The sequence below is a fragment of the Rattus norvegicus genome, chromosome 17 (assembly GCF_021556685.1).
Source record: "Rattus norvegicus strain SHRSP/BbbUtx chromosome 17, alternate assembly SHRSP_T2T, whole genome shotgun sequence".
In the NCBI taxonomy this organism is placed as follows: Eukaryota; Metazoa; Chordata; class Mammalia; order Rodentia; family Muridae; genus Rattus; species Rattus norvegicus.
In genome coordinates, this window is record NC_141550.1 from 80572467 (window position 1) to 80588094 (window position 15628).

Here is a 15628-nt window from a genome sequence, read left to right on the forward strand (position 1 = left end):
ATCGAGTGCTATCGTATTTCTTTCATTAGAATTACATTTAAGAGAAAGTAAGGAAAGAAAAAAAAAAAAAAAAAACACCTACACCGGGCTACAGCAAACAGAAGTCTCAGTACCGAGAGCCACCGATAGAGCTGACAGCAAGACTGAGGTCTACTTTGGGACTCCTTGATACTCAAGCTCCAACTGAATACCTAAGTGCCTGCTCGCTACCGTCCCTTGGGTGTCCCACTACCAATTTAATGAAGAAAGCGACCAAGGACAGACGCTAACTTCATAGAGTCCGACCAGCCCTGATGTGTTTCTGTCCTAGTCACAGATATTGAAGCTCGGGTAGCAGTCTGGGAGCCTTGCAGTGGACCAATGGTGCATTCTCACTCCCAAAGCACTTTTCCACTGTACACTTTCTGTTTGCTCTGGTCTGGGGAAAGTGTGTCAACGAAGACAAAATTCAAACACGTCTCCATTCCCAGTGACCTGACTTCCCTTTCTCTGGGGCAGATGATCCTAGTCTCTGTTTACTTGTATGATGCCAGAAAGGTAGTTGTCAAGTTTTCAAAACCTTTCCTTACTCTATTTTTTTCATATCTCCTTGACCTATGACCTTGAGCTCTTATGACCTACGACCTTATTCCAAAAACCACCAGGGAGAACTCAGATTGCCCTCAGGATTCAAGAGAGATTCCTTTATTTTGCCTAAACACGTAACCTCCCAAGAAAAGGAACATACCCAATGGGCCCCCAGAGCCTGTTCACCCATCTGCTCTTGGAGAACGGAGCCAAACACCATACCTTAGATAATTATAACACCTTAGGTTTCCTTAGAGACAGGCAGAGAAAAATATTTACCCAGGAAACTTGGATAGGATTACAGTGGAGTAATTTATATATATACGCACACTTGCATGGTGAGCCCTTAGGCTGCGCAATGTTAACTCATATCTACCCCCTTTCTCTCTCAAAAGAGAACCCTTGGACCCACAGAGAAGGGGCCCTTACCTTCCTTGGCTTCACTTTATCATGGTAGTCATACTGGAAAATTCCTTTGTAGCTCAGTCCCAGCCACCACGGTATCCCCTGCTTGTCCTAGGATGTCAAAAGGAATATAGGTCAACACGGGGCTGGAGAAGGCAAACGTAGAACAAGAAGGGATTTCCTGGCTCAGCTGATGGCAAGGGAAAAGGCAGTGTCTCTGGAGTAGAAGGGACCTACCTCTACTTTATATCTTAATAGGTGTGAATGCTGGCTCAGTTACGTGAGGAGGACAGGGACCAAACCTGAGCGTGCCAGTTGGTTCCATTTCTAAGCAGCATCACAGCTAGGACACCTGCATCCCTAATTTATTTATTTACTTCTTTGGTATAAGCACGTGGACCTGTTTGTGTGCGTACAGGCGTATACGTACGTGCATGGACTTACATGTGGAGACCACAGGCTGACACTGGCGGCTAGCACTGGCTGCTTTGAGAGCCCCAGCCCCCTCCTTCCCCGTTTCTGCCTCACCAGCACTGGACATTTGACTTGGGTGCTGCGGACCTGAACTCAGGTCCTTAGGATTAGCCAGCACTTTACCAACGAAGCCTCCATCTCTACCTCTTCAAGAGGAAATCATGAAGATTAAAGAAAAAGGAAATAAAACTTGAAAACAAAAGATTATTTGAAGTTCCAGGAATGTGTCATTTTTTTTTTTAAACAATCTTTTTGTGTGTCAGGGAGGATTGAATCTGTGGCTTCCCACAGATCAAATACGAACTCTATCGCTGAGCTACCCATTCCATTTAAAATTAGTTATTTTTAAAATTAATTTATTTATTTGAAGTACTGAGGATTACTCTTAGAGCCTTTTGCATATATATATATATATATATATATATATATATATATAGAGAGAGAGAGAGAGAGAGAAAGAAAGAGGTAGATGGATAGGTGGGTGGATAAATACATGATAGATAGATATATAGATAGATAGACAGAGTTGATAGACAGACAGACATATATGTGGCACAAGGGATTCTGAGCCCCCTTTTTTACTGTACTTCATTCTGGGGTCAGTGGCACAACATTACTTAGGGGCTGGCTTTGAGGGGATTCACCTTCCTAGGTGTCAGGTCACCCTGCTCTTGACCCTGTAACTTAGGCTTGAGAAAAGCAGTCATCTTTGTCTATCGTGTGGGAAAGAGATCTAAGCGCGGACGGAACGGAGAGGCGAATTTAGAATGAAGCTGATGTCACACTGCAGGGGACATTGCCACATTCAAGAAAACAGTCTGGGGCTCTGCCTCCTCCTTGGAAAGCAGACTGCCTGGCATTGGACCTCCAAGAGAGACACAGCATCCCCCACAAGTGTTTGGTTTCTAGTTCCTTGCATTTGGTGGAACTTTGCTAGTGAGAGGCCCCGAAGCCCTGATTTCCCAGGATTCCTCGGAGACTGAAAGGAAGGAAGGGATAAGATACTGTTGGGTTACTCCATCAAGTGGTAATACCCTAGGGATAAAACTCAGTTGCTCAATTTCCCCTGGCAAGCCATCTTTCTGACCAAGCCAACTTCCGTCAACTCCAATTCCCCTCAAAATCTTCAGGTTGAAAAATGAGGCTTTTCTGTTTGCTTGCTTTTTAGGGACAGGGTGGACAGGCTTCGGCAAACAAGTTCACTCACCTTCACTGCATAATAGTGGACACCGTAGGTTGGGAGAGATTCTACGATACTCATGTAGCTGCAGAGACAGTGCACAGAAACAAAACACAGAAGGGTTAGTGAGCAGAAATGGTATCATTCATATATATGTATATACATATATACATATACATACATACATATACATATATATACATATACATACATATACATATATACATATGTATGTATATATATATGTTCTTTTGCTGTGGGCTTTGAGGTTCTGAAGTGGATACTAACTTGGAGTTTAGGATACACTTCCTTCTTCCTATATATCTTTCTAAGCAGAAATCAACAACCTGATGTATGGCCTACTAACACTCAAACATAGTCTTGTGTGTTCGTTGTGTGTATGTGTATATGTGTCCATGGGTTTGTGTGTCTGCATACATAAGTGCACATACGTGTAAGCTGATGTTGGATGCCTTCTTTCGTCACTCTTCACAGGGTGTCAGTGACATGGAGCTCACTGATCGAGCTGGGCTGACTATCTAGTGAGGACCCGCTTGTCTCTCTGCCTTCCTGGTGTTGGCATTAACTAGTACCATTATACAACGCACATTGCCATGCCTGGTTTTTCATGAGGGTTCTGGGGAGCTGAATCAGGGGTCCTTCTGCTTACAGCGTGAGCACTTTACTGACTGAGCTGTCTCCCTTCCTCCCAAACACGGTCTTAGCGAGCACTCAGAAGGGCCACTTACTTCACGATTGCTTGTCCCCTCGTCTGGCCATTCAGTTTCTTGTAGTACTCAATGACTCTGTCTTCACTAGAATCAGAGGAAAGGATTCTGGCATTAGAGGTGAGCGTCCCACCCACACATAGCACTAAGACATTGTGATGCCCATCCCCCCGAGAACCTTGGAGAATAATTCAGCAGCCGAGTGACATTTCTCAATGCTGCTCATGTGAAGTCTAAAAGACTCGGTGGGAGGTAGAAAAGCCTGTCTTCTCCTCACAGGACTCAAGTTCTCTTTATCTCAGACTGCTCATCAGTTGGATAAGACTGGCATGCAGGTTTGGGGGCGCACGGGGGCGTTCTTTGTAAGATACCGTGTTAAAATCACTTGGTGCCAGTCACAGGGGCCACGTGGTTAAACTTACTCAGCTCTCCTTTCTGACACTCCTCATTTACAGGGCCTGTCCGCACAGGGTCTGGGGCAGTATGGTAATATCGCTCCTACCCAATGCTCAGGGCCAAACTTTTCTGAGCAGTCAAGGACTCGGAGCTTCCAAGAAGGAGAGAAAGTTCTGGAATTTGGGTCTGGTTAATATGATTCCCAAGGAACAGCACACGGGCTAATAGAATGACTCGGCAGCACATTTATCTTTCTGAGGTTTTACTTCTAAAATTAACCGGAGATTAGATGGCTCCTTGGTGACCACGGCTAGCCAAAATTTGCTTTGACAGAATAGCCTGTGGTTAGGGTAGTAGCACAGCCTTCCTAGGGATGTGACTGGTGCCCAGATAGGTGGGAACAATAGCAGCTCCCGCTACAGCCTCAGGGGTCACAGGGCCAGCCCACAGAAAGAAATAGGGACAGTCATTGGCCAAAGGCCTTGTGTCCCACCTACTAACGACAACCCTAAAAGCTTCATCCTCCATACCCTCTCCATAACTCTGGCTTTGAACCCCACTGAATCAGTCATTTCTTCAGCCACCAGCAAGGGGTCTCTTAGTTTTCTGTAAGCACACCACGGTGGGAAGCATGCGGGTTACAGGGTTTGCTCTCTTGAGACTTCCTTAGCTGATCTCGGGTGTCCACTATAAATTTAGGCGGAGCCCTCTCTTACTTCTTTCTGTTTTCCTTCCTATCTTCTGGGGTGCCCCATTTTGTGAGTCCATGACCTATTGACGGCACACTTTCAACCACACACAGGCGTAATTTTTTTTGGTGAGGTCAACTTCCAAACTTGTGGTCAAGCCAACCAATGGAGACTCAAGCCTACTTCTTTTCTAGCGCTGGGAGCGAGCCTCCCTGAGGGTGGGGGTGGGAGACTGAGAGTCAACATGGTGTTGTAAATATAAGCAAGGCTTGGGAAACATCCACAACACGGAGTCCCAAACACTGACAGGCGGCTGTCCTGGCCCGACCGCAAGGTCTCATGGGGCCTGACAGCTGCAGGTAGGGCTGCCGCCCCCAACCTCGTCCAGCTGCCTGCTGCCTGAAGCCATCTGGTGAGCCACCGTGGTGACCTCCTCTCGCCTCCGGTTTCTCCACTTCTCCCTCCACATTAAGCCAAACAGGGGCCTGTCATGTGGTGACACACTCAATGCCAGCTGGAGTCTCATCAAACATGTCCCGGCTCTGCTCCAACCTGTTCCCACCTGTCTCCTGAAACTGTGGAAGGGATGGGCGCTCCTCCCAGACTGCAGACTGCGTCCCTAATAGGTCTGATCCTCTTAAAGACTGGACAGAATCACATCGGGAAACTCACACGTTACAGGGAATTGAACCCCAGCTGCCGTCTGTCGGGTATGATGTAATTATATAACGTGTATCACCAGGGCAGAACGGCGCCTTCCCACTGGCCAGGTCTCGTTGGGAAGTTAGTTACCTTACCACTCCGCAGATAAGGGGGCGCAGAAATGCATGACTGGTAGGAGGGGCAGTGGTGCTGATGCTGGTGTTGGGGTTCCCTAACTTAGACTTGTCAGACTACAGAGACAGAGTTCCAGTCATTGCATATACTGTAGAGGTGATTGGAGTGCCTGGTCATCTATAGCCAGGCTCATGATGGAGAATCCAGGCAGGCCCTAATGTTGCTGTGTTCTGTAGTCCTGGGTGTCTCACCTTAACCTGTTAAGATGCCTCCTTGTTAGGGACGTCATCACATAGTATGAAATCCATGCACAGAGGAAAGGAGGCTGGCCCCACGGCCCAGTGTGCTTGTGAACCTCGTATGCCTTCCTGTTACACAGCGTGACTTATTTACTCAGTTAATTACAGTCTGAAGTAGCTTGGTGTGGTCACTCCCATTGTACACATGGAGAGAGGGGCTAGCTAGATATTATAGCCTCACAATTCACGGACCTGTCTGGTACTGTGACGGAACCCATGACTTGACCAGAATGTCACACAAAAGGGCTCCCGGTGGCCAGTCTTGGCACAAAGGATGGTCACTGTATTTCTGAGTGCCAGTGGGAATGAAAAGCCAGGAAGAATGGGGATCTATGTCCTTGGTTCAGGAACAACAAGGTCTACCTGAGACTTCGTGGCATGGAGGAGGAGGAAGAGGGGTCATGGTCAACTGTGATGCTGAGTGGGGAAGCTGGGCAAGTGCGGAGAAGCTCTGTGTACTAGCTTCTCCTTTCGTGCTGTATCTATACAAACGGCGTCTTCCCTGCTAAGTCCCTGCTTTTTAAAAACTCACGGAAATAGGTTGAGAAATCAGAGAAAGCCACAAGCAGAGGTACAAGGCATCAGGGTGGGGACAGAGGAAAAGGCCACAGCTTCTTTTAGGGTCAGGTGACACTGAGGGTGCCTGGCTTCTGTATCTCCACTCTCCCTGTGGTGCATTAGACCTCTGTCTGCACATGCATGCGTCTGGGTAAGGCCTTAGGGAAGGGCTGGCCTGGTCATGTACTAAGGGATGTTCTGGTAAGATGGCAGCTGTGGGCAAACTGTTCAGGTAGAGATATTCGAGTTGATGAAAGGCAGAAAGCGGAGCCAGAAGGGCTTTCTATATTGATAATTACATGAACAGAGACGATCTGGCGGAGACAATGTAACAATGGGCCAGAATGAGAGAGGGGGAGGCACGGGGAACTCAGCACTGGGCGTGGGGGTTGGTTTAATAACGTTAGACAGTAAATGAAGACAGGACTGATGGATGAATTAGGTCGAATTTGATTCTGACTCCAGATGGTGGACCAGCATCATGGCTCTCCTATTCCCCAGTGTGCATGTGAGAACTTGTAGCTTTCTGTCTTTTTAAATGAGACAATGTTTCACTATGTAGCCCAGGCTGGCCTTCGATTCACTGATATCACGCAGTTTGGTTTTGAATTGGAGTCTTTATTTACAGTTATATTACCAAAGGAAGGCTGAGGCTAAGCCAGGTCAGCGGTGAGCTGAGGTATGGTGCGTACTGAAAGGGACTCACAGTTTGGAGTCCAGCTCTTCAGGAGTGGGGCTTCTCAGAGAAAGGTGTTTTCTGAGTATGGGTTTCATCTCACTAAAGAACTCTCTGCCTTATGACCTGACCTACCCCATTGTAAGGCATCTTAAGTCTACTTAAATAAGGGAATAGTTAGTTTATTTACTGCTGGAAGTGTCTAGACAGGGTAGGATACGAGTTCACAAATTTTAGAATGCATTTATAAGTGTGTGGTTAGGCCTGTGTTGTGGTTTACTATGGAAAACTTCTTCAGTGCCTTTTGTCTTCCCCCTCCCCTCTCCTTCCCTCCCCTCTTGTCTTCTCCCCTCCCTTCTCCTCCCTTCTCCTCTCCTCTTCTCTCCCCCTTTCCTCTCCTCTCTTTCCTCCCTTCTCTCCTGTCCTCTCCCCTCCTTCCTTTCCCTTCTCCTGGTCCCTCCCCTCCCATTTCTTCTTCCTTCCCCTTCCCTCTCCTCTTTTTCCCTCCTCCTTTCTTGTACAGAGGGCCTCACACACACTAGGCAAACTTGCACCACCAAATTACATCTCAACCTCTAAAAAGAATTTTTTTTTCCAAGGGCTCATGAAGTTGCTGGCTTTGAGTTCACTCTGTAGCTCAGGGAGGCCTTCAATTTACAACCTTCCTGCCTCAGCCCTCTGAGAATCTGGGGCTGTGGGTCTGTACCACCAGGCGTCCTGCCATGACTGTGACTTATGCTAGGAGCAGCTGCACAGCTTTCTGAGAAGGCATCGGAAGAAACACCAGGGAACAGTTCCTGTCCTTGTGAGAGGTCTGAGGTCAGCACAGAAGTGCCCAGCAGGATTCCAACACCGTCCTCAGGAATGTGAGCCCCTGCTCCATCCAGGTATAACTACAAATGCCTAAATCACCACACGGAATTGGGCAATTCAGGGCTCTGCCCATGAGCTATGGCATAAAGTGGCAAAGGAGGCTATAAATCAAGGAGGTAGAAAACACCAGGGAGAAAACAAGGAACCTGCATCTTCTTGTTGTTGCCAAAGAAATGATGCCCCGGTTTCTCTAACCCCTCAGACCTCCCACATTCCAGAGACAGCATTCTAACCTAGAACTTGCAATCCTCCTGCCTCAGCCTCCCAGAATCCTGGCATTATAGGTATAGACCACTACCTCTGACTCTGAAACCTCTTAGTTCTGAACACCTAAGTTGCTTGACATAGTGGGAAGGGCGGGAGGCCTCTGGTAGCCAAACCCTGTGTGCCCTTCTTCTGGAAGGGGAAACTTGTTCCTGGGAAGGTTCTGGATGGGGGTCTTACCAGTAGGCCAGGGAGGGGTGTTCCTTCAGGGCTTGGGTGGGAAGGGCTGGCAGCTTTTTCAGGTCACTTCTCACCACCTCATTGCTGAAAAGAGAATGTCAAGAAACATCACTTCACCCTCTGAGAAATCTACTTCACAGCACCCGACCAACTGAGAGCCCGACATCTGCTCCCTTATGTGGCTGTTGACGGAGACGAGGGGGGCTTTGTTTTTATGTGACAACATATGGGGAAAGAACACAGCATGTGGAGCTAAGGAACCTTTCTTTTTCCTGTGTAGAGCCGGGGATGCAGACGTGGGAGAGCCTCAGAATCCCCGCCCTCACAGACACTGTTGCAGGCTCAGTTCTGAGCAGCAGTGGGTATGAATAAAGGGATCCCATGGGGTGTGTCCCAGGAGAAGCTTCTAGGACCCCGTAGCTGGGCTCACAGACTCAAAAAGGGCTCAACTCAGCTCATCGCTGGAGCACCTTCTGCCCCCCTAATTCACAGTGCAGAGAGTCTTGGCTTAGATTCACCCCATTCTGGATGTGTAACTACCATTCCTTTGAACAAGCCTGTGGACTACGTAGCAAGTGGGAAGCAGATTATCTGGCATCATCAGGAGGATTGATACAGCTGGTTTGGAATCGGAGTGTCAGCTCTCATAAATTCACACATGCTCAGGGTAGGAAGATAGTTTAAACCTCCCTGTTTCAGCCAACCTTCTTCACATGCTTAACTACCCTCTAGAGTCCCAAGCCTGATCAGCCTTTGGCACTTTAAACAATGACTCCGTCACCTACAAGGTTCTTACTCATTCCACCCAATCAGAGTCACAGAAGTAAACTCACCAGGTCTCTTGATGTTCCAAGTTCAGTTTTTTGTGCTGAGCTATTCTTACGGCTATGCAACCACAGACCAAGGGTTATACACACCCATGTCTAGTCACTTAGCAGTTCTGCAGCCCTTTATGCTGGGGGGGGGTCCCCTGTGGTGTCCATACCCACACTCGGTCTCCAGGGCCATCAACAATATACACTTGGCCGTGGTTCCAGCATCTAAATAGTTGTCTCCTGCAATGGGCCCACCCCCAAAGCCCCAGCAGGGCTTGCCAGGGTTCATCTTGTGGAGACTTGCATTAGCTACATAGCACTAACCTGGGTTGTTGGCAGCTTTCTGTGTTGTTCATGTAAAGCTAGGTAAGCACTGGCCACCAGGAGCCTGGTCTATACCATATAAAAGCAACAGAAAGGAGATCGGCACATAAATAAGAAAGGAGGAAGGGGAGGAGGAAGAAGAGGGGGAAGAAGAGGGGAAGAGGAGGAAGAGGGAGAAGAAGAGAGGGAGGAGGAAGGGGGAGAGAGAGGAGAAACATAGAGGAATGGGACTGGGAGGCCACAGACACAAGTGTAGAGCTCCAGGGGTGACTGGAGAGCAGTCACCCTCAAACCTATGCTGTCAATGTAAGGATCCAAAAGGTCTTTGTATCAGGAGAAGAAACAACACTACCAGCAGTGACGTCAGCAGCTCCACTACCAATTGCAACTGGGGAAACTGTCACAATCCAAGTTTCTCTCCATGGTGTCTAGGAATCATCTGGCTGTTTAGGAACATTACAGTTGTTGGCTGGTCCCAACTTTATTAAGAAATAAGGACAGGGATGTTTACATATTCATCTTGAAGCAGCCAGGGATTCTCAAGTGTTTGACTCCGTGTACCCAAGAGCTTGCACCATCTAGTCTATGTAGTAAGGAAAGGGTTTGTCATCTACTGGTCATAAGGCAGCACCCTCAGGGTTATAAAGAAAGCACCAGGGGAGAGAGGGGTGGGATCAGATGCAGTCCTTACCCCAAATGTGCTCACAGGTAGCTGAGGAGGAGGGGAGGGGAGGATAAAGGTGGGGGGACTGGAAGGAGAGGGGGCTGCTGATATTGGGATGTAAAGTGAATAAATGAATAAATAAATGGACAAAAAAGAAAATGAGTGGTGTTCATTCAAAGATAACTGGTAGCGTGGGTAGAGAAATAACGTCATATATTAACATAGTAAGGCAAGCGTTTGGGGGAAATAAAGGCCTTTTTGGAGCTGGTGTAAAGACAGGGTTTGGGGATGACTCTGTGTAACAGAGGGTGCAGAGGTCATGTTTACTGTCAAAGCAGGTGTGTAACCTGACTAGGAGAGCCCAATCACAGTGGCTGACATGTGAGGAGACAATGGGACAGGAAAGACGATTTGGAAACAGGATTTTGAGAACCTTCAATGATAGCTTAGTCGCATGCAAGGTCCTCCAAGAGACAATGGAAAGCTAACAGAGCTTTTCAAAGAGGGAAGCCCTTGGTGTTTAGGAAAATGAGGTTATCAACTACGGTTTAAAATTGCATGTCAGAGAGGCCTAACTTCAGCCGACATTCGGTTGACTAAACACCTGAGGATCCACAGTGGTACACAGAAGGTCTTCTCTGTCCACTTAACTATAAATTTACCCAAGCACGGGGAGTTTGACTCCATGGCTGGTTAGTGCTGAGGGTGGGTCCTTAACTATCAGTCTTGCTAGGCACGGTTTTAGCTGCCGGGATATATTGTAAGAAAAGTAGGGAGCAGCATCTTTGTGGAGCTGAAACCAGAGTTCAGGCACCTCCTCTCGTCACACCTAAAGTACATTCGGGGAAGGAACGGAAGGACACAGAGATCGTTTTACCTCCCAACCACAGCTTTGTTGGCAAATAAACATCCCTGATGACAGCCACAGGCTGTATTTCCTTGCCGAGGCTTGCCCTGGATTCTCCTGCTCTCCTCCAGGGCAAGGTTACACAGAAAAGTATATGGAGAAGTCACCAGGGCATGAAGCCCATCCTGATCCATTATACTCTGGAAGGGATCCATGACTCCCGGGCCTCTCCAGAGGATGAGTATGGAGACAAATTCTGCTTTGCTGTTTGGAAACACCTGCAGTCACTCAGGGGTGTCCAGCCCTGTCAATCTGGCCAACACGTGCAGATGGAAATCAGAAAGCCGTTCTAAAGTTCTGCAGCCTGACTGTGCCTCCTGCCTTGGTTAGTACGTGGGTGGGAGAAAGTCACCCCAATAGGACAGATGTCTGCTTCACCTTAAAACTCTACAAAGCTATAGCCCAGCACATGCTAAAAGCTCTCAGCTTTCTCGTCTAGGGGCTGCCATACCGAGGTTCTCCCAGAGTTCAGTATGCTTGCTATGCCATAGACTAAAACACATTGTTCATAGTCATAGTCTACGTTTAGAAACAAAAGGTGAAATTTTTTTTTTACGAACTAGTTGTCAAAAGAAATTCCCCAGTCTGATTTTTTAATATCAACTAGACTGTATTAAAAAGCTTAGGTAGCTGCCATTGTTCCCAGTATAGAAATGGTATTTCAAAGCTTTGGTGGTTTTCCTTGGGAGGGTAGGTTAAGACAATGTGCTAGTGTTTGAGTGATCTACAGGAGAGAGTGAAAAGATTTCTAGCGATATGACTAATAGAAAACTCACCACATCAAAGGACAACATATTTATTACCACAACATATTTAGCCAAGGCACTGAATTAAACAGGGACAAAGTTAAGCATCAGGAAGGGGTTGGTAAAACCCATCACCTGTTCTCCTTAAAAGAAAAGAAAAAATCTGGGGGGTGGAGCGTTGGAGAAATGGCTCGAAGGTTAAGAGTTAAGGATGAACACTTCCTCTGCAGAGGACCAAGTGTGGTTCCCAGCACCCACAGCAGGCAGCTCATAACCACCTGTAATTCCAGCTCCAGGGAATCCGATGCCCATTTCCGGCCTTCATGGGCACTGTAGTTAGGAGCACCCACGTTAAGATAAAAACACCATTTCTTTCTTTTTAATCTAGGAAATAACATTATCAGGAAATTCCCCTATGGTGGAATGAGATGTCCAAACATTGGAGAAGCAGCTTGGGGGCTCTGGAGTAGGCTTAATGTGGAAGAACGTCCCCGTGAAGACACTGTTTGAAAAACAAATCTAGTGTAGCATAAGAAAGTAGGCAGAAACTCAGAAATTGGGAGACTTCTATGCTAGCACCAAACTAAATCCTCTGTGTGCGCTGGGCATATCATGAAGCTACAGTTCTCTGGGAAAAGGATGTGTTTCATAAAAGTAGGAGTGTACAGTCCTTTACATATATTTCCAAAAAACAAACAAACAAACAACAACAAAAAAACCAACCCACAAGGCTCCAGGAAACAAATGCTTCCTGACCTACTTGGTGGCTAGCCCATCTTTTAACTCAAGGGTGTTTTACTATCTCATCCCCCCAGCATGAACATTTATTTTCCTGCTTCTTTCTCCTCCTCCTCCCTACACATCCTCCTCCTCTTCTTCCTCTTCCTCTTCTGTATGCCACCCCACCCCAGTCTAATGTAGTTTAGGTTGGGCCTCAAACTCCCTATGTTGCCAAGGTTCATCTTGAATTTACAAAACTTATTTGTCTTCATCTTATATGTGTAGGTGGTTTGCCTGCATATGACTGTATACCACATGTGTGCCCGATGCCCGTGGAAGACAAAGAAGGTACTCGATCTCCTAGAACTGGAGTTAGAGATAACCGTCTGTAACTGCCATGTGGGTCCTGGAAACTGAACCTGGTTTCTCTGGGAGAGCGACTGCTCTTAACTGTGAAGCCATCTCTCCAGCCCCTGACCTTGAATCAAACCTTGACCTTCTTCCCTGGACCCCCAAACGCTGGCATTACAGACACATGCACCACCACTTCTGGCAATCTGTGTTTTAGTTCAGGGAGAATGATCTCTTTGGTGTCAGTCCTGCCAGGCCAGGGTGTTTAATTCCCACCCAGGACCAGCACTTAAATCAATTATCTGAAATCTGAGAAATTCAAAATCCAGAGATTCAAGAAACAACTTTTCTCTTACTGCCTCCTTTCTCCACCTTACTTTGCTCTCTGGTGACACAAGGCAACCCTGAGAATGTGCTAAATGAAAGATGGGAAAAGGCAACACAGTGTGTCCATTTCTTTCCCATTACCTACTGTGCCCAGACTGAGGGAAGCGGACAGGTTAGAAGATGACACAGAGATTGTCCATGTGGGATTTATGTGAGATTTTTGTCATTGCTTTTGACATCTGCAGATCAAGGAAAACATCTGGGGACTCGTGAGTTATTTTCCTCCATGGGATTCTGGCTTTTGGATATATACCATGGGCTAACCCATAATGTTATTGACACATTCATGAGTTATCCGTCCTGTTTCTGACGCTGATCACCCAATCATATGAGTATTTCTTTGTGTGTTTAATTGTCCTAGGCGTCAAGGAAATCCTTGTGAACCTCTCATTTGCTTGTAAATGCATAAAATGCAAACCAAGTTAAGATTGCTTGGTCCTATGATTTCAGGCAAATAATTTCACTCAAACAGTGTGAGAGGAAGCAACTGATTCCTTCTCTACAATGTCAACCTTTGACTTGGGAATCTCAACTCCGAAAGAATTGACACGGTTATGGCCATGAACCTCTGTGCTCTGTCAGAGCTCACTCAAAATGTGGTTCCAAGATTAAATCCATATTTAACCAAAGAGAGAAGCTGTCACAACACAACGTTCCCTCCTTCTGAATGGTTCCCACAGGATTTGAATGGTATCGACTTGCAAAAATAAATCAATGTGTTTTTACGCTTTGAAATGTAAATCATACCGTCAACAGCTCAAATGGACTTCTCTGCACAAGGCAAAGCTTTTTGGAAACGTTTCTAACTTTTTTTTGCGTGTGAACATTTCACTTCAGACTCTCAGATGCTGTTCTTTTTGAAAGCTTTTGCTGGCGTGACAGAGTCCTGCTGCTTCTTCTCAATTACTCATGGCTCTTCAGGTCATTTTGAAATCATGAGAAAACTCCATACATACCCTCTTTTCTTTTTCAATTCGTTGAGAGGTATGCTTCAAGTTTAACAGATGACATCCCCCCACCCCCCTGCCCAATTGAGAAGTTGCCATGAGAGAGCTGAAATGTTTAAGTGTGACAGAACTGGCCAAGTTATGAAAGCTGTATCTTAAATGTGGACTATTCCTAACATAATGTCCGTTTTGTGGTTTTTTGGTTTTTTGCTCCCCCCCGCCCCCCACACACACTTCTTTTCTCGAGTCTGAGCAAATCCATTTCTCTCGCTAGAGGAGAGTGACAGCTATTTCCTCCTTTATGGCAGTTCAGCAGTTGTAGGAGTCAGGCATGACAGTGCCTGTTTGTAATACTAGCTCTCAGGAGGCTGAGGCAGGCGCATCCTGAGTTTCAGGTCAGCTTGGGTTACAGAGTAAACCCTGTAACAACTTCCCCTGCCCCTCACCTTAATATCCGTTTGTATGAAAACAGACACCAAGTGGTCAAAAGGCTTAATAAGGACTTATAATAACTGAACTTGCTTAGTTAGATGTGAATCATTTGTGTAAACAAGAAGCTATGGCTTCAGGAATCTACGACCTTTGATTTGTAGTTGCGGTGGGCTTGAATGAGAAACGTCTCCCATGGGCTCATTTTGTTGAATAATTGGTCCCCAGTTGATGGCACTGTTTTGGGGGAGGTGTGGGGTCTTTAGGAGGTACAGTCTTGCTGGAGGAAGTACGTCACTGGGGGGCGGGCTTTATGGTGACCCACTTCCTGTTCCCTTTTTCTGCTTCCTTGTGTAGATGAAAATGTGAATAGTGTGCCTCCTGATCCTGTCGCCAAGCCATGCCTTCCTGCCAGGATGAACTCTGTCTCTCTGGAACCATAAGTCAAAATAAACTACTCTTTCTTAAGTTGATTTTGGTCACAGTATTTTATCATAGCAGTGGAAGAGTAACCAATGTAATAGTGTTGTTCTAGCGTTATCCACACTTAATCCTGTCGCCTGGACAAGATAACCTTGTTATCATTTGAAAGGCAGCCTTTGTATATGGATGGAAATATCATGTTTTAAAGATTTTCACACACACACACACACACACACACACACACACACACACACACACACACAAGAGAACTTTCTTGTCTTTTCCAGGAACTTCTAAATGTCTTGCTCTGGCCCATGACTTGCATTCTCTGGCTTGACTAGAAGAACCTTCAAGCCTAGAATTTTCGGAGATCAGCAAGCCCATTTTAGTTTACACATTAACTGCCAATAACACTTTCAAAGGGGGCAGACCAGATGTCAAACGTGGAAAGAACTGGGGAAAAGAAATCAAGAGAACATTACTTCTTGTTCGCCAGAGTTTCTTTCTCTCTAGCCCAGTGACCATGCAGTCCCACAGCTTATAGAAAATAAAATATTAAAAGGTCATTATGCTCTTTGCTTTTAATTGCTCCCCCAGGGACCTAAGAACACATGGCTTCTGGAAGTTAATGGGAATGTTTCAGCTGAAACTCCTCTTTGAAAATCAGCCTCGTGTGTTAATGAAGGGCGCTATTTGCCTCTGCCAGTTGAGAGATACATTGTTCCGTGTCTAAAAGCAGGATTTTTTTTTGAAAGGAAATCCAAGTGGAACCCTACAGATGCTATCTCTGGGACCCAGTTAACATTTTCTTCCCAACCACTACCCATCCCTCATCAGCTCAGATTCTCT

General features: G+C 46.4%; 1 protein-coding gene across 10 annotated transcripts in view; it reads right to left on the bottom strand.

The window, feature by feature from the left end:
- Frmd4a (FERM domain containing 4A) overlaps window positions 1-15628 on the bottom strand; it is a 588018-nt gene that overhangs the window by 76294 nt on the left and 496096 nt on the right. For all 10 annotated transcript variants that reach the window (XM_087590786.1, XM_087590788.1, XM_087590784.1 and 7 more), the window contains 4 exon segments: window positions 8067-8150; window positions 3376-3441; window positions 2654-2711; window positions 997-1083 (listed from right to left, as the gene is read on the bottom strand). In XM_087590786.1, coding sequence (XP_087446912.1) covers window positions 997-1083; window positions 2654-2711; window positions 3376-3441; window positions 8067-8150 — 295 coding nt within the window.